The sequence below is a fragment of the Eptatretus burgeri genome, chromosome 3 (genome assembly GCF_056783735.1).
Source record: "Eptatretus burgeri isolate ZD-2024b chromosome 3, Ebu_testis_v1, whole genome shotgun sequence".
Classification (NCBI taxonomy): Eukaryota; Metazoa; Chordata; class Myxini; order Myxiniformes; family Myxinidae; genus Eptatretus; species Eptatretus burgeri.
Genome location: NC_140963.1, coordinates 78200298 through 78224297, shown reverse-complemented (window position 1 = coordinate 78224297; position 24000 = coordinate 78200298). Strand labels below are relative to the sequence as shown.

At 44.9% G+C, this 24000-nt stretch overlaps 1 protein-coding gene across 4 annotated transcripts in view; it reads right to left on the bottom strand.

Annotated features, from left to right (window-relative positions):
• Positions 1-2: 2 nt before the first annotated feature.
• ARMC8 (armadillo repeat containing 8) overlaps positions 3-24000 on the bottom strand; it is a 115896-nt gene continuing 91898 nt past the window's right edge. For 2 of the 4 annotated variants that reach the window (XM_085874127.1, XM_085874125.1), the window contains exons 15-23: positions 19526-19625; positions 6228-6314; positions 6002-6094; positions 5538-5687; positions 5294-5389; positions 5027-5122; positions 4855-4927; positions 4590-4683; positions 3-702 (exon numbers count right to left, since the gene is read on the bottom strand). In XM_085874127.1, the coding sequence (XP_085730253.1) occupies positions 672-702; positions 4590-4683; positions 4855-4927; positions 5027-5122; positions 5294-5389; positions 5538-5687; positions 6002-6094; positions 6228-6314; positions 19526-19625 (820 nt within the window). In that variant the 3' untranslated portion in view covers positions 3-671. The remainder of the gene's footprint in view (positions 703-4589; positions 4684-4854; positions 4928-5026; positions 5123-5293; positions 5390-5537; positions 5688-6001; positions 6095-6227; positions 6315-19525; positions 19626-24000) is intronic. The other 2 variants (XM_085874128.1, XM_085874126.1) reach the window with 1 other exon arrangement.

Sequence of the window (24000 nt, the reverse complement as noted above, 5' to 3'; positions counted from 1 at the left end):
GGTTGGTAAACTGGTTATAGACCTTTTTTATTCTTTCATATATAAAGTGCAGAACGTTTTGTTGGAGTTTTCAATGAATTTGAAGCAAAGGGATCACTTGCAAACTCAGATATCATGCGCTGTCGATGTGAAGGTATTCGGGAATAATTTTGCTGATTAAAAATGCCAGTCGGCCAATCTCACGCGTATCTGAGATAAAAGCGAGTACAGGCATTTGAGCTTTAAAAGTGGGGCGTGGCAGTGCTTCAGTCTTGGACAGGTATAAAACCTCCACCTGAAATCTAATTTTAGCAGCTTCTTGCCATTTGCAAAGAACTACAAAGAAAATAACAAATATATGGAGAATATGAAAGATGTCGATATGGGGCTTCAGGGGAAAAGCAAGTGGAAAAAGAAAATGATGACAGTAGTCTGAGAGCCAAAGGACATAGAGGAAGAAACTTGTGACTTCATTGAGTCGTAGAGATTCGACATCTGCTTGTTGAAACTGATATTTAAACGTACACACGATTAAACAGTTACAAACGAATGTCACACAAGATTGAAGTGTTTCATGAAAATACGATGAGAATCTTCGGGGGAGCTTTTCCTTGAAATGTTTTCCATGAGATTTGGAGCATTGCAAAGTGGTACTTGCAAGGCACCCTGAAACAGAGGAAGTATCTTGCCTGCTAGGGAAACTGCTGAAGTGCCGTCTTCACCCTGAAACCCAAGGGAAGGCACTGAGTGAGGCAGGCAGCCAGGAGAGGGGTTACGGGGTTTGGGGAGGGAGTAGGAGTTGAGGCAGCTGTGCATGCAAGGTAGGGAAACGGGTATGCAAGCCTGACAGTGATCACGATGAATGGTGAACATATTGCTCCAGACTTTATCGTGCTTTGTTTGGGAGAAAATCCTTTTAAGAGGTGATGGACATGTCAGATTGTTTTTTTTTTGTAAAATTCTCCATTAGAAGAAAGCTGGAATAATCATCGATTTACTGTATTTTCCAGTGTATAAGCCACAATTTTTTAATCGGCAAAAAAGGTAAAAGTTGGGGGTGCGGTTAATTGCATGGTTCTAGAAAAAAAAAAATCAGTCTTAAAAACGATCAATGCTGAATTTCAATTATATTTCAAATGAGCACTTTTTTTTTTAATTTTTTTTAGCAGTTGGAACTGATGTTTAGCTCAATTCTGCCATTTAGATTTTGAAAATCGGTTCAGGTGAAGAGTTTGTACAGAGTTTTATAAACCGTGTGCGGAAATTAAATAAAGCCAAGCTCGGAAACGTCCGGAGTTTCGGTGCATGGTGTATATATAGAGCCCCGTGGCTTTGAAAACACCATTAAACCAAGAGAAGAAGAACACCTGGTCTCACATCACAATAATTATTCACAATAGCTAGTCTAACAGAGCACCCACCTCAAATAAGCTTGCGCACAATGTGACGATCAACACTACTGGTCATGAGAAGGACCGATTCACCGTCAGGCTCGTCTGCACCGCATACAGTGGGAAGCTTCCCACATATTGTTACGGATTTGGAAACCTTGTGCACACAAACAGCCAGAGTCCCCGTAGCTTAGTTATTTTGATAAGTATGTGTTTATAGTTTGAATCCCTCCTTCTGTCTAATGGGAATTTCGTGTGTGCGCAAAGTTATTTTTTTAGTTAGGTTTTTACAACAACCACAACTACAACGCCACCGTCCCTCACTCGACCCAGTCGCCATTGCCCACGTGTTTTTAGCTGAGGGCGTGGACTCCGTCGCTTCGGATCGAGGCTCCACTCCAAGGAAGGGCATGGACCGTTTCCTCCAGCCAATGAGTGAAGGGCGAGCACCACACGCATGCCCCAGCCAATCGGGAGGCTGACCACGAGTCGTCCGACAACCCCTCGTCCAATCAGGAGGTGAGTGGCAAGGAAAGAAACCCCTCCCACCTGAAGAGAGAAAAAGGAGACGAGAGGATGACAGACAAGAGTGTTGGTGGCAATTGCAGCGCGGTCGGTGGTCGTTGTTGAGCGGTCTGCAGTCCTGGTGGCGATTGCAGCGCAGTCTGTGGCCATGGTTGAGCGGTCTGCAGTCTGCAGTCTTGGTGCTGACAACACCATGGTCATGTGTTTGAGTCCCAACGTGGTGGTCCGGGTCGGTGTGACCGCACGAGGCAGGACAGGTAACCCGGCCAGGCTCTACCGACGAAAGATCCACGGGGTGCAGTTTCTTTTGGGTGTGTGTGTGTGTCCGTGGGCCCCGTTTGCAAGTAGAATCATTAAGTGCATTGTTCATTGTACATTACATTTCTTCATATTCGGATAACTCTGCTCTTTTTGTGCTCCCCCTCCCCGATTATTGTTATAAATAAACCCCTGTTAAACGTTCCAGTTCATTGTTCGTGTTTTCTTTCATTGGCCTAGCAAGGTGCGTATTGAGAAATAGTAAGTTGCCATTTGGACCAACGGATCTTGGTAATCCCCGCTCGGTTCACACCCGGATCGGGCTCGGTAAACGGTCCGTTCCGCCCGAGGTCCGTCGAGGGTATGGTTTTCCCCGGTAGTTGGACGACGTGGGTATTTAGGTATATTAAAATTAGGCAATTAACCCTACCCCACGCCGTCGAAATATTGGCGACCACGGTCCGCTAAGAGACCCGTGAACTCTCGGACTTATCCGAGAGACACGACCTAAATTTCGGGTGTTCAGTGGGAGACGACTCAACTGCTCCACCAAGCGGTCATTTATCGCCGACGAACCCCGGCTCACAACAATACGTCATGTTGAAGAGGAAGACAATGCCCAAAAACAGGTTCCCAACTGGCGTTATTGTTCGTGCAAAGCAGAAGGGGAAGATAGACGAGGGACTGGTCCAGGACTGGGTGCGCCCGGTCTGGAGTAGTAGACCGGATGGCGGTCTCTCCAACAATGGAGCATGCTAGTCCTGGATGCGTTCAAGTATCAGAAGACTGATGACACCAAAGCGCTGCTCTGTCGGACAAACACCAATCTCATTGTCATCCCAGGCGGGATGACATCGCTCCTGCAGCCCCTCGATGTGTCCATCAACAAGCCGTTCAAGGACGGGCTGCGTTGCTGCTGGTCCAACTGGATAATAAGTGGGGAGAAGACCTACACGAAAGAGCGGGAGGATGAGAAAGGTTGACCTTCTGATGATCTGCAGCTGGATCATCAAGGTGTGGGAGGAGATACCTTCGGACATCATCTTGTGAGCATTTCTGAAATACTACATCTCCAACAACATGGACGGCACAGAGGACGACAAAATTTGGGAGGAGGAGGCTGCAAATGACGGTGATAGCGACGGGGACTTGCTCTACCCTGATTCGGACAAGGAGTCGCGTGTCGTCTTCGATGAGGAAAGCATTGATGAGGATTTCCTCGGATTAAGCTGAAAAGTTTCATTAAACCCAAACGGCCCTTTTTAGGGCCATAAATCCACAAGAAATATGTATGATACTGGTATGAATCCCTCTTCTTCCATTTTCTAGTAACAAAAAATCCTCTTTATAATATTAAAAAGTAAGAAATAAAAATAAAAACTTATTGGGTCTCCTCTCCTCTCTCTTCAACTTCTTGAAAATGAGAATAAGAGGGTTAGACAAAATTAAGCAGACATGGGAGTAAGCATGTTGATACCTCCGTCACTGTTCCATACAAAGTTAATGTCCAAAGGTATTTAGATCTAGATCAGAAAATAAAATGATCAATATATGCATTTCTCTTAAGGGTGAAAAACAGGGCTGCGGTTCATACACGGCCATGGTTGGTTAAGACACCAGAAGACACGGTAAACACCAGCCCCTGCTTGCTCAAAGCTTGGATAATATAAGCTCTTTCCTGTGGATAAATTACTTTTCTGGCAGATAAAATTTATCCATTGAATAATTTCCATTGCTCAAAGCCTGGATGACTTTATCCACAGGATAAAGTGTTTTTCCAGATACCTTTATCCGAGTCTCCTCCGACACACGTAGCACACCTTATATATGGATACTAAGGTGTACATGGGTTTGTCAAATTCAAAAAGCATGGTTCAAAAGGTGTGGAAGGCATGGATGCGATCGCCAACCACGTCTTCCTCTTCTCATCATTTGTTACTGTGTTGGAGAATTTACTCCCGATTACTTTTACATACTCTTCTGTCGCCCGACACAGCATATCACGTTTGGTTGGCGTAAAGTTTGCCTTCCTCTTTCTAGTTTGACTGTCTTCTACTGCCATGATTGTTTTGCCAGCAGACAAGAGTGCAATGCATTGTGGGATGCCATGTTCCCATCAAAAGTTTATCTAGCCCTTATCCGGCAGATAGCTATTCTACCCCAATCCACCTTTGAACAACCGTAGTTATCAGTTAGTTAGTCAACTATTGAATAAGAATTTTAACCACAGGATTGCTCTTATCCAGTGGTTAAATTTTCCGAGTTTTGAGTAATGGGGCCAGGGCAATAAATGAGATGAAAAAAAAATGGTTTGCCACCAACTGATGGAGCACGTATGTAACCAGAATGGAAATGATCACTGAAAATCATAATCTCAAAGAATGAACATCAAAATTTACTGCTTTGAAGTATCAAAACTACAAACGACCAACTTACTTGTCTGCCAGTGATGGATCACCAGTCTGGGAAAGCTGTTGCAAGATCTCGACAAAGCCAAGGTCTCGTAACCGTGCTTGCCTCTCCAGTGCACCTGTTCCCCGTGCATGTGGAGAGTACCATGTTCACAAAATCACTCACAAGACAAACATTTGTTGACCCCCTTTTCCCACAAGTATTTCTTCTGTAAATGCTGAATACATGTCCTGCACAAGTCAGCTCAATATCAAACCCCTTGCCCACTGTACGGATCTCCCTCAGTTACCTTCCTCTTCGTGCCACGCCAGATTGGATACACAAAGTGTCGCCGCGATCTGGAGCTTCACATTGGAGTGTGTCTGTGGGGCATGAACACTGCCAAATTCAATAACAGCACATACCAGAAGTGTCATCTTTATCAAGACTGGCAATACCCAATGTAAACAAAAATGCCTTACCAGATAGAACTTCATCTTCTGAAGGACATCTGTATGTGACATGATTAGCTCTTTGGCTAGGGTTCCATCTGCGATGTTTGCTACGATGCACAGAGTCTAAAGGAAGGAGTTAATGCAACATTATTATCTCCGACCACATCCACTCCTCCCCCAAATCTTTCCTGGACCTGTTCTTGTCTATTAGCCAGCTTCCTCTCATCCCTCCTCTCCCTATTTATTATTCTTCTCCTGTACCCCACAGCTAAGCCAATGTCACTCAGATCCCACCTGCTCGGTGACCTCAGGGTCCTGAGCACCCTCCAATGTGAGGGAGACGATCTGCATGATCTGCTTCCCATGTCCACTCATGATCCAGTCGATGTGCTATAAAGAGAAGGGCCACAAAGTAAAAAAATAGGTGTGACAGAGAATGAAGCAAAGTTAGAAAGCTGAGACAGAGGCTAAATAATGAAAGAGAATGCAAATTCCACTTCCTCCCTCCTCCCCCACAACCCACATCATCATGACTCACTGGCTTGGTGGAAAGCAGGTTACGGAGAAGTCCGAGTGTTTTCATCATAACGGTGATGTCTGAGTCCGAGAGGAGCCGGAGAAGTTGTTCTGAACCGAGTTTCTGCAAAATGTCAGTCTTCACCTTCTGCTCTGCTTGAAAGGCCATGTTCTGAAGGAACACGGTACCTATCAACTGCGAAACGTGGCACATGTATGCTCGATACCTCAACTGAGAAACGTGGCACCACACATATGCTCGGTACCAATCAACTGCGAAATGTGGCACCACAAATACACCCTTGTCCACACCAAAGAGCCACGAATACCCGACATTCTCATGTAAACCAACTCTCCACGCAGACAGTTTACACCGTGCTGGATTCTTAACCCAAATTACAACGTAACTATGGTAAAATCTATACCCAGGCAATAATTGATTCCATTCAGGTACACTTCCATTGTGGTCACATAATGAGTACCAACCATTAAGGCCCAGACCCCGTTGACACGGAGCGCTGCATTTTCACTTTGGGTGAGATCACACAGCAGGTCTACTGCTCCAGACTCCAAGATGGGCTGTGAGACAGGTCACACCATTGTCAATACGACAACTCGTCGAAAGAGAACTTTCGATTTTACAAATTTTCTTCGACTATTTCAATAGCACAAATACACTTCCTCAAGATCCCTCCACATCCCCATCGCCTACCTCCTTGCTGGGAGAAAATTCCAGAAGCAAGTTGCACAACGTGGATGAAGCAACCATAAGCACCTCATCTGGTACTTTCTGCAGCAACTGGCAGGGGAAGACAGAACCTCTTTACCATGTACAAACACGGTGTTTGGGCACTACTCGATGTCACATGCAAACACATCAGGTTTACCACATCAACTTTTCGAATTATTTTAGCAAAATCGTTTGCTTGCGTGTAACTTTGGTGAGGGTAAGTTCAACACAACTCACCCAGTGGTTTCCATGTGAGCATCTCAAATTTGATGAATGATTTCCAAAAATACATTTATAAATGAAATGACCCTAAAAGCAAAAAAAAAAAACATTGTAGTCTCACACTAAGTTATGACCCACTATAAATATGGTGCTCCATATTTGGGAGGTTCAAACGTATTAGATGCAAACATATACACTACATGGCCAAATGTATGAGGACACCCCTTCTAATTGGTGGATTCGGCTATTTCAGCCACACCCATTGATGACAGGTGTATACAATCACACACACAGCCATGCAATCTCCATAGACAAACATTAGCAGTAGAATGGGCCGTACTGAAGAGCTCAGTAACTTTCAACGTGGCACCGTCATAGGATGCTACCTTTCCAACAGGTCAGTTTGTCAAATTTCTGCCCTGCAAGAGCTGCCCCGGTCAACTGTAAGTGCTGTTATTGTGAAGTGGGAACGTCTAGGAGCAACAACAGCTCATCCGCGAAGTGGTAGGCCACACAAGCTCACAGAACGGGACCGCCAAATGCTGAAGCACGTAGCGTGGAAAAATCGTCTGTTGTCGGTTGCAACACTCACTACCGAGTTCCAAACATACTCTGGAAGCAACATCAGCACAAGCACTGTTCGTCGAGAGCTTTACAAAATGGGTTTCTCTGGCCAAGCAGCCGCACATAAACTTAAGATCACCATGAGCAATGCCAAGCTTCGGCTGGAGTGGTGAATCACGCTTCACCATCTAGCAGTCCGACAGACGAATCTGGCTTTGATGGATGCCAGGAGAACGTCACCTACCTGAATGCATAGTGCCAACTGCAAAGTTTGGTGGAGGAGCAATAATGGTCTGGGGCTGTTTTCATGGTTCGGGCTAGGCCCCTTAGTTCCTGTGAAGGCAAATATTAATGCAACAGTATACAATGACATTCTAGACGATTCTGTGCCTCCAACTTTGCGGCAACAGTTTGGGGAAGGCCCTTTCCTGTTTCAGCATGACAATGCCCCCATGCACAAAGTGAGGTCCATGCAGAAATGGTTTGTCGAGATCGGTGTGGAAGAACTTGATTGGCCTGTGCAGAGCCCTGACCTCAACCCCATTGAACACCTTTGGGATTAATTGGAATGCCGACTGCGAGCCAGACCTAATCGCCCAACATCAGTGCCCGACCTTACAAATGCTCTTGTGGCTGAATGGAAGCAAATCCCTGCAGCAATGTTCTAACATCTAGTGGAAAGCCTTCCCAGAAGAGTGGAGGCTATTAGAGCAGCAAAGGGAGGACCAACTCCATATTAATACCCATGATTTTGGAATGAGATGGTGGACGAGCAGGTGTCCACATACTTTTGGCCATTGTAGTGTATGAATTTCAAACTTTTAACCCTGGGTTTTGACCCAAGCTTTCACACTCAAAAGACAGAGTACCTTTTGCCACTTCCAAGTTGTAGGCATCTCAAAATGTATTTCTTATTATATTATTGGATTTATGGGAAATAGAGGGTTCACCCATTGGCCTCAAAAGCGGGTTGAGGAATTCCATGCCATGAATGGCAGCTATATCCACCTTTATTGTATTGGATGGTGAATCCACGAGAACCAGTGAAATGAAACTCACACTTGAGAAATGTAAAATCTAGATCTGCTGCAGGGACTCCACTTTGTCGATTAGTTGTTTCAGGTCAGAGGATTTCGGCGACAAAACTGACTCTCCTTACTGGCATGCCATTGGTGTCTGTAACACCCTGCCAACTATTAGAAACAACACCTGACAAAGAACGGACGAGCTCCCTCTGTGAGCCAAGGAAGTTGGTAGTTGGTCCTTGCCTCTACGCCCCCCTCACCCCCCCCTTCACATCTTCAACCAAATGATAAAAAAAATCTCTCCTGAATTAAAAGGAAAAACTGAAAAAATGTGTTTTTAGTCTTTTTATTGAAGAAAGATTCTGTATAAGCAACACTCATATAGACAGTATACTTAATGAGATACTTGACATTGCTTCTCAGCTACTAGATCTTGAATGTGTGGTCGGATGCCAGAGAGAGCACAACGCAAGTCCCCTTCAATGTTCAGCTTGTTTCTGTACTTGGTCTTGACAGCAACGAGCGTGGAAAATACAGCTTCACAAAGATACGTTGATCCAAGTATTGTTAGAACCCGAAGAGCTTGATGTGAGGTCAAAGGGTAAACAGGAAGGTATGTGACCCAGAACATCTCTAGATCCAGTTTTTTGAAGTCTTCTTCAGCCAAAGAGTTGAACTTTAATTCAAGAAACTCCTCTTGCACTTCGTCTAAAATATCAGCTACTTCACATTGAAATGGGTTCCTAATGAATTTCCAGGCTTCGCACTTCTCATCTATATCCGGAAAGTATCTGGTTAATTCTGCTTTTAATTCAGTCAGATGAGTAATTATTTGTTTCCTTAACTCAGAATCAAGGTAACTGTGAATGAGATCAGAATCCAAGTTAGCAAAACTGGCTGTATTTCCATCCTAAATTCGACATTTCTAGAGGTCGAGTTTGGCCATGAAGGCTCGAATGACGTCATGGTGCATGGTTATGTTGATGATTTTCCCTTGGAGTTTGAGGTTGATGGCATTCATCGCTTCAAAGATGTCCACCAGGTAAGCTAGAGATTGCAAAAATCCTTCAGACTGGAACTTGTCATTGAGATCTGCTTTCTGCTGCGAATCTAGAAATGTTGCCACTTCTTGTCGTAGTTCATAAAGCCGTCCAAGCATGTTTTCCTTCGAAAGCCATCGTACGTTTGTGTGGAAAAGCAAGGCTTGATGTTCAGAATCCATATCCACACACAGCTGATTGAAGAGACGACTGTTTAAGGCTCCAGGTTTGATGAAGTTGACTACCTTGATAGCCAGGTTCATGACATCCCGTATTTCAGCAGGTGGGGTTCTGGATGGTAAGGCTTCACGATGAAGGATGCAGTGCGTAACTATAGCAGATGGACTTTTTTCTTTCACTCTTGTTATGAAACGAGATTGCAAACCAAGCATGGCCGGAGCTCCATCAGTACACACCCCTACCAGCGAGTCCCACGAAAGTTGATTTTCCTGGAAGAAGTTTGATTCCACTTGAAAAATATCTGTTGGTGTGGGATGGCAGAAGGACATTTCCTCTTTTACACTCTTGCCTGACACGAAACAAGCATACATCAGGAGCTGAGAACACTGAGCAACATCAGTCGTTTCATCCAACTGGATAGCAAATACAGGAGAAGCTCTTACTTGGACGAGAACTTGAGCTTTGATGTCTTGAGACATTTCATCGATCTTCCCTTGACGGTATCGTTTGACAGAGAGATTTGGGAAAGCTTGCTTGCACTATCCTTCCCCAGAACGAGCTCTGCTGCACGCAGTACACTTGGTTTTATAAGAGTCTCTCCAATGTTATGGCTCTCTTTGCTCTTTGCAATCAACATGGTGATCTCATCGGAAGCCTCAACAACCTTTGAAGTCTGGTGCAGAAATGCTCCACTGCTGTCCATCTTAGACTGCCCTCAAGGACTGCCTTTTTGTTTCAAAGAATGCTTTGGGTTTGGCAGCTAGAGCAGGATGCATTGTCTTCAAGTGGCGTTCCAAGTGTGTGGGCTGCATGCCATCATGGCTCAGAGTCTTGCAGCATATTATGCACTGGGGTACCTCTGTGTCACCCTTTTGGAGGGACACAAATCCAAATCGAATATATTCCTCAAGATACTTCCACTTTTTTGCACTCATTGCAAATGATTTACTTTGAAATGGGAACTGCAAATCTGTGAATATATTTTTTTACTGTTAAAATTAAAATATAAATTTTAATATTAAATTAAAATAAATGTTAAATTTTAAAAGCAATTTTAATGCAGAAAATGGTAGGCTGTTGCGAATAGAAAACGAACATTATTATATACGAATAGAAAATTATATATACGAATATTATATACAAATAGAAAATATACGAATTTAATTATTATATGCGAATAGAAAATGAAAAAGCGATACTTTTGTTGTTTTTTTAATATTCATCACGATATTATGCAAACACTTGTTTAGAGAATTCCAAAAATAATTAGAGAAATTCATACTTTTTTCTCCGGGCTCGTGCCCCCCTCTGGAAATTACTCACGCCCCCCAGGTTAAGAGCCAATGATTTAGACAGCAATTAAAATATCAAATCAGGAGGGTATCAGCGAGAGAGAAGGTTATAATTGATGAAGGGAGAGGATTCTTGAGATTGCCCAGAGCCTTGAGATATTTATTGTGAATACATGGTTCAGAAAAGAGAGACATCTGTAAACCCACAAAAGTGGAGACAAGCTGGTAGGCGACGAGGGATTCGCTAGGATTGAAGCGCTGGATACGATGCTTTTCATTCTGACCGATCCACCGGCGAAGATTCATTGCTAAGACGTATTGGTTCACATACAATTGTTCCTCTGCCTGGCTAGATTTTTCCTATTGCGTATTATGCCAACTGGCACTCCTCATAAAAAATGACGGTAAATAGACACCCTATTTTTGAAGGACTACCATTTGAAAAATAATCAGTTTGCTGGTTTGTGCTGTGGAGCCTCATGTTGCAGACACACACACACACACACACACACACACACACACACACACACACACACACACACACACACACACACACACACACACACACACACACACGAAACCCGATAAACTTCTCTCAATGCTCTTGTTTGACCACACCTCCTGAGCCACACAATATTTTCATAAGCCACACCCACTTTCCTACGCCACTCCCACTTTCCTACACCACTCCCAATTTTCGTCAACCACGTCCACTTTCCCTAAGTTCCGCCCACTTTCCTAAGCCCCTCATAAAAATGACGGTGAATAGACACCCGATTTCTGAAGGACTACCATTTGAAAAATAAAACCTCAATCAAAAATCGGCTCGAGTAAAATTTTCTAAATATCTCGAAGTGTTTAATTCCGAAGTCTCGCTTCTCCACATTCAAAACTGAAGCACAAGTATTGAAAATACTGTATGCGATTTTTCGGCCGCTGCACAGCAACGGGTGGTTGCTTGGCAACGAAATTCAAACACGCACATTCCCAACAAATACTGCACATGTTGACAAAGTTTCATCAAAATCGGTTTGCTGGTTTGTGCTGTGGAGCCTCGCGTTGCACACACACACACACACACACACACACACACACACACACACACACACACACACACACACACACACACACACACACACACACACACACACACACACACACACACACACACACACACACACACACACACACACACACACACACACACACACACACACGGAAAACCCGACAATAAGGGATATCTAACATATATAGTGAATCTAATAATAGTGGCCAGATTGATTATATCTTGCCATTTTGGTAAGACAGAGAAACAGGAAGCAGGTTATAAAATGCAAGGTTATATTTGGTGAAGCAGGGGTGAGCCAACATAGGCTGTTAGTAATGGACATGAGGTGAAGAAATAAAACACAAATTAAGAATATGACAAGGCGAAGGTTAAACTGTGTAATCTGATAGGAAAGAAGCTGGTCCTCTTCAAAGAGGAAGCCCAGAGAAAGCAGAGGGAGTTAAACGAGGATGGAAGGAGGAGAAGGAATAGAGAAGAATGTGAAACTAACCCTGGTCATAGCAGCTGAAAAGATGGTGGGAAGAACTAAATGAGGAAAACCCAAGGAAAAGGAGACATGGTGGTAGAATGAGGAAGTACAAGATGTGATTAGCTATCGTGTGCAGCCTGTGGCTACTGGTTGCATCATTTTCTGGGGGTGCGGCTGTGCTGCCAATGCAATCCTGGAAGCACACATAACTATTAGTCAGTTATTTATTTAGTATTCTGTTTGGAAGTTAGGTAAATCATATTTGTGACAAATATGTGTTGCGCATGTGAGAAGATAGGGTTTTGTTCCCTCCCCCCCCCCCTTTTATATTTTTATTTTACTTGTCTATTTATTTATTTCTCTATCTCTATTTCTAACACTCTCTTAAACTTCACACCATTCTCTAGAATCCACTTCATTGCACGCTACAGACATTGCCTCACTTGGAAGCATTCCCTGTACCGGAGCCTGAACAAACCAAACCATTCCCTGTACCAAAGCATTCACAAACCATTGCTTTGGGCTTGACACGAGCTGCACCGCAGTGGAAGCCACAGTGACCTGGTGTCCCAGGGGAAAAGATGCTGGAAGACGTGACAATTTCTCTTCCAGCCTGTCTAATAAATTCATGAAAGTCTTGATACGTGTCATGATTTATCCTGCTTGTGGTTTGTCTGATATAGCATACCTCGAGGGAGGGGGGGGATAATTGGTCTGAGACTCTAGTTGTAAGGGTAGCCCACATAATGTGGCACACGGCAGTGGTTTGCTCAGCCAAGTAATTAACTGCCGTGTAGTCACTGGCACGGTTCCCTGTCTGCCATGCTTAACTCACTGGTGTGATAAACCGACTCTGCGCGTGAAGATCCAGCCTGAGTTGAGAGTTGTAGATGGCATCCGTGGTCTTTCCAGACATGCCGTTCACTTGGAGTTACCCAGAGGAGGAGGAGAGGAGGAGATTGGGACCATACTCTGTGCAGAGCGTTGGTGCCGCTTAAGCAGTCTCCTTCGCTGATGGGCACAATCCTGGACGGGTTGCCACTCCGACACAGTATACCAGCATGCTGGCACTCATTTTGCCGACCTCGGAAGGATGACAGGCCAAGTTAACCCACGTGGTATTAAGTCAACAGTTGAGCGGGATTTGAACTCAGGACCTGAGGATCCAAAGCCCACCACCTTAACCATTAAGGCAACACCAGGCATAGTTACCCAGAGGCAACTAATATATTATAATTTTGAAACACCAAAGGGTGAGAAAATTAGCTACAGGATATCAAAAGGGAGGCAGAAGCAAAAGCAAGACTTGGGAGGAGGTGGTGCAGTAAAATATGATGTTGGTCAGATACTGCATGGAGAAGAGGAAATTAAGAGAAGGTGGAAAAAGTACTTTGAAAGATTACTAAGTGTGGAAAATATGAGAGAAAGAGAGAAAGAGAGAAAGAGAGAAAGAGAGAAAGAGAGAAAGAGAGAAAGAGAGAAAGAGAGAAAGAGAGAAAGAGAGAAAAGAGAGAAAGAGAAAGAGAAAGAGAAAGAGAAAGAGAAAGAGAAAGAGAAAGAGAAAGAGAAAGAGAAAGAGAAAGAGAAAGAGAAAGAGAAAGAGAAAGAGAAAGAGAAAGAGAAAGAGAAAGAGAAAGAGAAAGAGAAAGAGAAAGAGAAAGAGAGAGAGAAAGAGAGAGAGAGAGAGAGAGAGAGAGAGAGAGAGAGAGAGAGAGAGAGAGAGAGAGAGAGAGAGAGAGAGAGAGAGAGAGAGAGAGAGAGAGAGAGAGAGAGATTGAGGAATGAGGAGATATGCAAGAGTGCTGGAGTTGCAAGTATCATAGAAAGGATTGGAGAGACTGGGTTGCAGTGGTTTAGACAGCTGGTGAGGAGAAAGGATGAAGAACCAAACAGAAAGCATGGAATGAGTCAAGGAGAAGGAAAGATCAAGACAATGACATCATGAGCCTGGTGTTGGCTCAGTGGTTAGGGTGATGGCTTGGGGTCCTAGGGTCCTGAGTTCAAGCCCCGTCGGCCCCTGAATAATACACCAGGGGGTTGACTCAGCCTGTCATCCTTCCGAGGTCAGCGAAATGAGTACCAGTTCCAGTGTGTGTTCTGGTAGAGGGGCACTGCATCAGCGACACAGTCGCACTTCAAGAAATGATAGCTACCCTGGCAGCTAAGCTGCCATACGACCACCACCACAACGACATCCATTAAAGTGGAGGGAGGTCATGGAAAGATTTGATGAGTGTGGAGATTTGAAGAGCGTGGGATTGAGAAAGGAAGATGGAGGATAGAGGAGAATGGAGAAGGTGGATTCAAGTGGCTGATCCACTACTGATGAGACTAAGACACAGAGAAGGAGAAGAAGAAGAAGCAGCAGAACAAAAGAACCTTTTAAAACCACACTTCGAAGTTAGCTTTCATACTCAGTCGGAACAAAGCACAAGGGATCCTCGATCATGCAGTCCTTCCTTAGCACACCTGAACTTTTATCCACCGAAGAGTCTTCATCTGCAGCTCAATGTTGTATTGCTCTTCCCTCTGGGTAGAGGGCAGACTCCACTCTGGCCTCACACCTTACTTAGCTTGATGCCACGGAAACCAAGGCCTTCAAGATCATTGGAATCTCGCGTGATGAAGTTGAGTCTCCAGGGCTTATCACTTTCACAATGCAGATAAGTCGGCGGTCTCTCTGTTTTCTACCACCTCCGATCTAGTCTTGCACCTTTGCCCCACCCATGCTCTCCCTGCTCCTCCCCCATATTTCTACAGGGTGTATGTGGTCAGCCAGTAACCCCTTCTGGCAAAGTCCCATAATCCAGAATCACTGCTCACCTCTACTCATTCATTCCTTATTTCCCTCCACCCGTGGAGCTAACTTCCATACTCTCTTCAATCTCATTCTTCCCTCCAGGGCTTCAAGACAGCTGTTCACCATCATCTCAGATCATCCCCATCCAAAGTCAGGATCTTTTCTACCCCCATTAACTCTCCACAAGCCCATCTCTTTCCAAGTTTACAGTTTTTCCTTCCTGAGAATCTGTGACTGTGTCCATCTTGTCCACCCCATGTGTCCTCTCCTACCCCTCATTCCTCCCCCACATCCTTTATTTCTCACAGTCTCCCTCTATTTTGTCCCTCAATCCTGCTGTTGGTGTGTTCCACCTCCCTTCCCCCTTTTCTTTCTACTGTTCCTTTTGTTCTGTTACGCCCTGATCCGTTGTTCAGAAATATGTTCTAGCCCCTCCACAAGCCTCGACATTGTATTGAAAAAAAAAACAACAACCAGATAATCGTTGCCTCGCCCAATTTCGAAATAGCATTAAATTATATTTCACAAACATTACTACATTTCAAGTATAAACCCCTTTACTGTCACGTCCAAGGAATCATTAGTAACACCTGCTTAGCTATCGCCATATTGATCCGAACCAAGGGGATATATGTTTGCCACACACGATCCTTTCTGTGGTCCACAAATTTAGAGATAGCCAGGAAAATTACAATTCAAAGGAACTGAACAAAAGATGCTTCAGACAGCTGAGTCGCTGAGTGTGTTCTTATTTTGAAGGGAGAGTCACTTGAGCACGGCTCAATGTGATGTGATCCAAGGCCTCAACATCTCTGAACAAATAATCACCCAAGCGGAAGTACCATCGTCCAATATGACTGCTTGCTTGTGACTTGTGGTGAGTTGCTAGTTACATGCCGTGGTGAGTTTCTGGTTACTATGATAATCAACCGAGTTTAATCAGAAAGGTTGTTCATGTGAACGAGGAACAAGAGTGGACCCAGAATGCTGCCTTGGGTACTCCAGCTTCCACTGGGAGAGGAGAGGGTTCCATTGATAGCCATGTGTGAGTGGAGGAAATAAAAAATCCAATAATAAAGGTAGCCTTTAATGCCACATGCAGAGAGCTTGGCAAGCAAAGCATGGTGCCACAATGTTTTGAATGCCTGAGATATATCCAAGGAGACGGTCCTGACCGCTTCATTGAAGTTGAGTGCTTCCAATCATTGCTGAGAGATGAGCAGAAGCATGTCCAGATTTGAGCGACCGGGATAGAATCCAAACTAATGGTCAGAGATCAAGACGTCTGAAAACGGTAGACTTGATGATGACAACAGCAATGGTGGGTTATGTGAATGCTTGTAATTTAAATTAAGCTTCCTGATCACTCCAGTCGAGAGGATCTGTTTTTGCAGAGAAAATGACAGCAAACCTATTTTGAGAAATAAAAGTTCCATTCAAACCAACTACGATCATTCCTCACCATGTCCTTTCTTCCTCCAAGTCTTGCTCAATTTTGTCCCTCGACCCGATTGTTCGTGTGTTCTACTCCCTCTCCCCCACCTCTTTCCACTGTTCTTTTCATTCTGTTATGTCCTGGTCCGTTCTGCGTAAATGTTTTTAGTTCCGTCACGAGTATAGACTGTATACAAAAAAATCATTAATTTCATCATCAGAAAGAACATCGACTCAAGCTGGAGTGGTATTTCCTGCTACAAGTCGTGCAAAGATTCCATTTGACAGAACAGGGCAAAGTCAAAAGCCTATGATGAGTAACAGCTTGCAAGCAACTGTAGATCAATCACATTGTCACAGCCGATCTGACATTCAAGTCGACCAGACCATATCGAAGGGATCAAATTCTCTTTTGATAGTGCTGATGATGCCCAGTGGGGAGCAAAAACTTATGACTGGAGTGGGCCGACCCTTTGGTAAAAACACTTCCAGGAAGTTGTTTTCATCACAGTTTTCTGCCAGTCCGTCATGTGGAGATATAAATGAGGTGGATCTCTGCAGATGACATCTTTAGCATTGTTTCTCAAGGGGACAACGTGTCTCGGTTGTTTTTCGATGCATCATTGGCTGCATTTGATGTACATCGACTCGGAAAACACCTAGAGAGTGGTTTATTGGGAACTTAGCTGAACATATTACATAATTAATAATATATTCGTGATGTCTATGAGAAAAAATGGTTCTCTTCACTGGTCATCAAATACTCATAAAGATCAGTGTTGCATCCCATTTCAGCATCTAATCAGTTCTATCATTGATGTTCCAGAAGTGCAACAACATGGAGCCCACCATTCCATACTGTCTTATAGGAATTATGACTATATTGACGATTTCCTGACAGGATAGCTGAAAGCTAAGCACACTCGCATCTAAGCAGTCTAGCCTGGGTTCGAATCCCGACCTCGCTGTAAACTGTCATCCCGGTGTTTCATGAATGTGTGTGCTGCCCCTCGGATGGACCTTAAACTGGAACACTGTCTGCCGGAATAAATTAGTAGTAAGTTAAAGATTTCACGGTGCTCTTTGCGAAGAGCAGATGAGCTATCGCCAGCACCATGAACAAATTAAAACTTCCTGCTCGAACTACTGCTGAGAGACGGATGCCAAACCGCCCAGCATAACTCCAGGCAAAGAAACTGCTTCGGCAGAACCAACGCTATGTAACACAGGGTATCGTACATCGGATCAGACTACACTCTCCACTTATAAGGATTTTGACAATATCTAAATTCTCCACTTATATGGATTATGACCATATTTAGACTTTCCTGTAACCTTTTGTCAAACAGATGTTGAAATTCCCGAGGCAGAAACACCATTAATTGGTTACATTTACGAACAGCATTTGATATCATGTAAGAGGAGCCTGACTCACATGTTGAATTCCCAATGTATCATGGTTTGTTACAAAATGATTTAACAGGATTATAAAGAACCCATAAATTTTGTATTTCCATACATCAGTTTCCCAAATGGTTGATTATTCCACACCCGGCTAATGGTTGTTATTAAAGCATGTAGCATATGGAGAATAACAATCGATTATAAATGGACGAGGTGTACGCGTACGTCTGCGTGTGTGTCTGCGTGCGCCGACGTGTCATGTTTTTTGTGGAGTTCTACTATAGCTGATGTGGAATGTGATGCACAAAAATGATCGTCATGATCTCCCAAGTTGATTATGCCAATGAACTACAAAGAACCCGGAAGGATTGCCATGTTTTAAAAGCACACCATGTTATGGTGTTTAGAGCAGCTTAATAAGTCCTTTCATGGCATGGCTTCGAATTTCAAAATTAATAACAAAACAATGATAACATTGTAAATAATACACCCGAGCAGGTTTGACGATCAGCTCGGATACAAAACTTGATGCAACCGAGTGTTAATCAACTTTCGCGACTACGGAAAGTGAAAACAATTTAAAATAAATGCATGAGGCCGCTCAAAGCAAAAATCTCCATATTCTAGGAATCATTCCCAACATCATTATACAATTTTAAAACCCATGTTTATGGCCATGAAATATATAAAAATTTAGGATCCCAAGCCACCACCCTAACCGCTAGGCCAACCACCAGGCTTTTGATCTCAAAAATAGTTGGTTTTCAAATTCAGTGATGCACAATGCAATTGCTGCTTCATTTTCAGGTTAATCAAATGAAAAATGATGATTTTAGAAGTTTGTCCTTGAGTTGACCTTTTGATCTCAAAAATAGTTGTTTTCCCAATTCAGTGGTAGATTATGCAAATCCTGTTCAACTTTCAAGTTTATAGGATGTAAATTGATGTTTTTTTCAGTTGAAAATGTATTTTCGGTTTGCCCTTGAGTCGACCTTTGACCTTTTGACATCAAATAGTTGGTTTCCCAATTCAGTAATGCACGATGCAATTGCTGTTTAATTCTCAATTGAAGATTCTTCAGATAAATATTTCTGATTTTATAAGTTCAACCATCATTTGACCTTTGACCTTTTGGCATCAAATAGTTAGTTTTCCAATTCAGTGACGTGATATGTAAATCCTGCTCAACTTTTAAGTCAATGGGATGAAAACTGACGATTTTAGAAATCTAAATTCAAGATGACCTTTGACTTCAAAATCAATAGGCTTCTCAGTTGAGACTACCTCTACAACTCAGTAGTTTCATGACGATCGATTTAGAATCGTGACCTGCAGGCAATTGACAAAACAGACAGACAGACAAAATTGCTAAATCGACTGACCAATTATACTTGAAAAATCTTCGATTTTGCAAGTAACAAACAAACAAACAACCAAACAGACAGGGGTGAAAACATAACCTTCCTCCTCCCATAATAAGTGGATATTAACCAGGATTTGTTGCATTACCATACAAGTGACAACATGATTATGTGGATAAATATTGTGATCACCTGTATAGCATTGCTGAACTTCATTGTCCACAATGTGCACTGATTGTGCCACGGCATCTCAAAGTTGAGTTACAATCTTGTTTTGTGTGTGCATGTGAAAAACAAAATGTCCACAAAACCCATTCTACTTGGGTTCACCTTTCCACACAGACCACAAACAGACAAGAGAACCTTGCTCGGCCTGACCACACTTAACATGACCTCCTTACCAATCCATGTTCAGCTCACCTTCATTAAAGGCTTCCAAACAGCATGGTCCTGGAAACTTGTCCGCAGTTGCTGCACGGAGCGAGACAGGCTGTGCAAACACCTGTCGTGGATATGTATTCTGCACTCGAGGTCAATGCACCAAAGGTCTCGGCACATAAAAAAGTTACAAATTTCCATACACACCTCATGTACGGTTACAAATCTCCATACACACCACACATAGGGTTAAAAAATGTCCATACACACATCACGTACGGTTACTAATTTCAATGGATATGGCATATACAGTTGTAAATTTCTTCATATGTGGTGGAACATACACTTCGGGGCAAAATAAATGAGTCAAGCTGTTTTTTTTTCAAATTTGGAGCCATAGATGCGTAGTACATATCCCAGTTTAAATTGATTACTCGTGCCACAGTGGCTAAAAGCCCTCCACAAGGTTTACAGCAATTTTTATTAAAAAAATTCCTGTTTAAGAAGTTTTGTTCTTAAAATAATAATAATAATAATAATAATAATAATAATAATAATAATAGTTATGAGATTTCCGGATTTTCACCTTTCATCTTTAAAGGCCAATATCCCAGATAAGACAAAATAGATCAAAATTTTACACATAAAAAAGGAAGATAAGACTGCTTTGAGTTGTTCTGTGTCACAAAAAATATATATTGTTACGGCTGTGGAAATTCGCAATACACCATAAAGGGTCCTTAGATCAGTTATGACGCAAAGTTTATGTGCAGATAGTTCCCCACCGTTGTTTAAAGGGATTTCTTCGTATTCACCGGGCTGCGACTCTTTGAGATAGCCGTTTTTCTTTTTCTATTGTTATTTTGAACAAACCTCCACGCAAGCAACAAGCCGCGTTGAAAACCGTCGAACGAAAAAGGGAACCAAAAGGGTTCCCTTTTGGGCGCGCGGATTTTTTTCCCGCCTATTTTTCCCCGCGCTTGGTGTGAAGGAAAGGGGGAGGGCAGCTCGCCGCGGATTGGTGGATGAACAGCCTGAGGCGGTCGGGGTGAGGGAACGCCCCTTTTCGGGAACCTTCTCGAAGGGAGGCGGAGCCGAAAACGGGGATGAGCGAAGGGCGGAGCCCCGCGCTATATAAGGCGGACTGCGCGCGGGGCTCACTCTCTCTGTCAGGGTCGAGTGCCTCTCTCTCTCTCTGCCTCTCTCTCTCTGCCTCTCTCTCTCTCTGCCTCTCTCTCTCTCTCTGCCTCTCTCTCTCTCTCTGCCTCTCTCTCTCTCTCTGCCTCTCTCTCTCTCTCTCTCTCTCTCTCTCTCTCTCTCTCTCTGCCTCTCTCTCTCTCTGCCTCTCTCTCTCTCTCTGCCTGTCTCGCTCTCTCTCTGCCTCTCTCTCTCTCTCTCTCTGCCTCTCTCTCTCTCTCTGCCTCTCTCTCTCTCTCTCTCTCTCTCTCTCTCTCTCTCTCTCTCTCTCTCTCTCTCTCTCTCTCTCTCTCTCTCTCTCTCTCTCTCTCTCTCTCTGTGTGTGGTCGAGGTCAAGTCCTCACTCTCTCTGCCAGGGTCGAGCTCGCTTCCTCTCTCTTGGTGGCCAGGGTCGAGCTCGCTTCCTCTCTCTTGGTGGCCAGGGTCGACGTCACTCTCTCTCTCTCTCTCTCTCTGGTCCAGGAGCTCTCTCTGTCGGGGTCGAGTGCTTCTCTCTCTCTGGCAGGGTCGAGCTCGCTCTCCCTCTCTGTGTGGTCGAGGTCAAGTACTCACTCTCTCTGCCAGGGTCGAGCTCACTTCCTCTCTCTTGGTGGCCAGGGTCGAGCTCACTTCCTCTCTCTTGGTGACCAGGGTCGAGCTCACTTCCTCTCTCTTGGTGGCCAGGGTCGACGTCACTCTCTCTCTGGTCTAGGAGCTCTTTCTGTCGGGGTCGAGTGCTCCTCTCACTTGGTGGCCAGGGTCGAGCTCGCTCTCCCTCTCTGTGTGGTCGAGGTCAAGTCCTCACTCTCTCTGCCAGGGTCGAGCTCAATTCCTCTCCCTTGGTGGCCAGGGTCGAGCTCACTTCCTCTCTCTTGGTGGCCAGGGTCGACGTCACTCTCTCCCTGGTCTAGGAGCTCTTTCTGTCGGGGTCGAGTGCTCCTCTCACTTGGTGGCCAGGGTCGAGCTCGCTCTCCCTCTCTGTGTGGTCGAGGTCAAGTCCTCACTCTCTCTGCCAGGGTCGAGCTCAATTCCTCTCTCTTGGTGGCCAGGGTCGAGCTCACTTCCTCTCTCTTGGTGGCCAGGGTCGACGTCACTCTCTCCCTGGTCCAGGAGCTCTTTCTGTGAGGGTCGAGTGCTCCTCTCACTTGGTGGCCAGGGTCGATGTCTGTCTCTGTCTCTGTCTCTGTCTCTGTCTCTGTCTCTGTCTCTGTCTCTGTCTCTGTCTCTGTCTCTGTCTCTGTCTCTGTCTCTGTCTCTGTCTCTGTCTCTGTCTCTGTCTCTGTGTGGTCGAGGTCAAGTCCTCACTCTCTCTGCCAGGGTCGAGCTCGCTTCCTCTCTCTTGGTGGCCAGGGTCGAGCTCGCTTCCTCTCTCTTGGTGGCCAGGGTCGACGTCACTCTCTCTCTCTCTCTCTCTCTCTCTCTGGTCCAGGAGCTCTCTCTGTCGGGGTCGAGTGCTTCTCTCTCTCTGGCAGGGTCGAGCTCGCTCTCCCTCTCTGTGTGGTCGAGGTCAAGTCCTCACTCTCTCTGCCAGGGTCGAGCTCACTTCCTCTCTCTTGGTGGCCAGGGTCGAGCTCACTTCCTCTCTCTTGGTGACCAGGGTCGAGCTCACTTCCTCTCTCTTGGTGGCCAGGGTCGACGTCACTCTCTCTCTGGTCTAGGAGCTCTTTCTGTCGGGGTCGAGTGCTCCTCTCACTTGGTGGCCAGGGTCGAGCTCGCTCTCCCTCTCTGTGTGGTCGAGGTCAAGTCCTCACTCTCTCTGCCAGGGTCGAGCTCAATTCCTCTCCCTTGGTGGCCAGGGTCGAGCTCACTTCCTCTCTCTTGGTGGCCAGGGTCGACGTCACTCTCTCCCTGGTCTAGGAGCTCTTTCTGTCGGGGTCGAGTGCTCCTCTCACTTGGTGGCCAGGGTCGAGCTCGCTCTCCCTCTCTGTGTGGTCGAGGTCAAGTCCTCACTCTCTCTGCCAGGGTCGAGCTCAATTCCTCTCTCTTGGTGGCCAGGGTCGAGCTCACTTCCTCTCTCTTGGTGGCCAGGGTCGAGCTCACTTCCTCTCTCTTGGTGGCCAGGGTCGACGTCACTCTCTCCCTGGTCCAGGAGCTCTTTCTGTGAGGGTCGAGTGCTCCTCTCACTTGGTGGCCAGGGTCGATGTCTGTCTGTCTGTCTGTCTGTCTGTCTGTCTGTCTGTCTGTCTGTCTGTCTGTCTGTCTGTCTGTCTGTCTGTCTGTCTGTCTGTCTGTCTGTCTGTCTGTCTGTCTGTCTGTCTGTCTGTCTCTCTCTCTCTCTCTCTCTCTCTCTCTCTCTCTCTCTCTCTCTCTCCCTCTCTCCCTCTCTCTCTTTCGGTCCTGCGCTCGTGGTCCGGCGAGGGGCCTGTTGGTGGAGACGCAGACGGGAGGGCGCAGCAGTGCCGGCTGTCTGGTGGACCTGCGCGTCCGGATGAGGGGTGCCGGAGAGGGTTCGCCGGCCGCGTGGGAGGCCGGAATCAGGCGCGACCACGCTGACGGTCGTGGGAGAGAGACTGGACGACCACTAAAGGGAGGTCTTTTCTTTTGTTTGTGTGTGTGTGTGGGTGGGTGGCACCGTGTCCGACAAGTAAACCTGTGTAAGTGACTGTACATTGCTCGTAGTCGGTAGTCGTACTTTCTATTTGTTGCTTGTAAATTGCATGACTGCCTTACTTGTGTTGTGTGTGTAATAATAAATGTCCTTGTGTGAAATGTATCTCGTTCGTTGCGTCTTCTTTCCCCATTGAAAATGCCATCTTGCATCGTGGAATAATTAGGTGGGTTTTAAACACCCGATAAATAATCTGAACCGTCGAGATCGGCGATAACACCGATCGGTTATCACTATAGCACGGAACGGACCGCTTAAGCAGTTCGTGTCCTAGGCCGACCTGCGGCGAGGTACGATTGCCCGGTCGACTACTCGCGCAGCTACTTAGGTAGGTCGAATTTGGCGAGCAACCCTATCCTGCGAAGGTGGGCAATTGGCACGATCGTGGTGAGGTTAAACCCCCACCCGTGACTGGCTCCTGGCAGTAGTTCCAGGAGGGTCACGACTGAATTGTCCGTCCGGTGGGCGATGCGGTTGCGATTGGAGTTACGCAATCGCTCGCACGCCAGAATTCGTAACAAAATATATATATATATATATATATATATATATATATATATATATATATATATATATATACATATATACATACATACATACATATATATATACATACATACATATATATATATATATATATATATATATATATATATATATATATATATATATATTTAACTGTTGGAAGTTCTGTATACTTTTAAAGATCTGTAACACATTTTTAGGGTGTTGT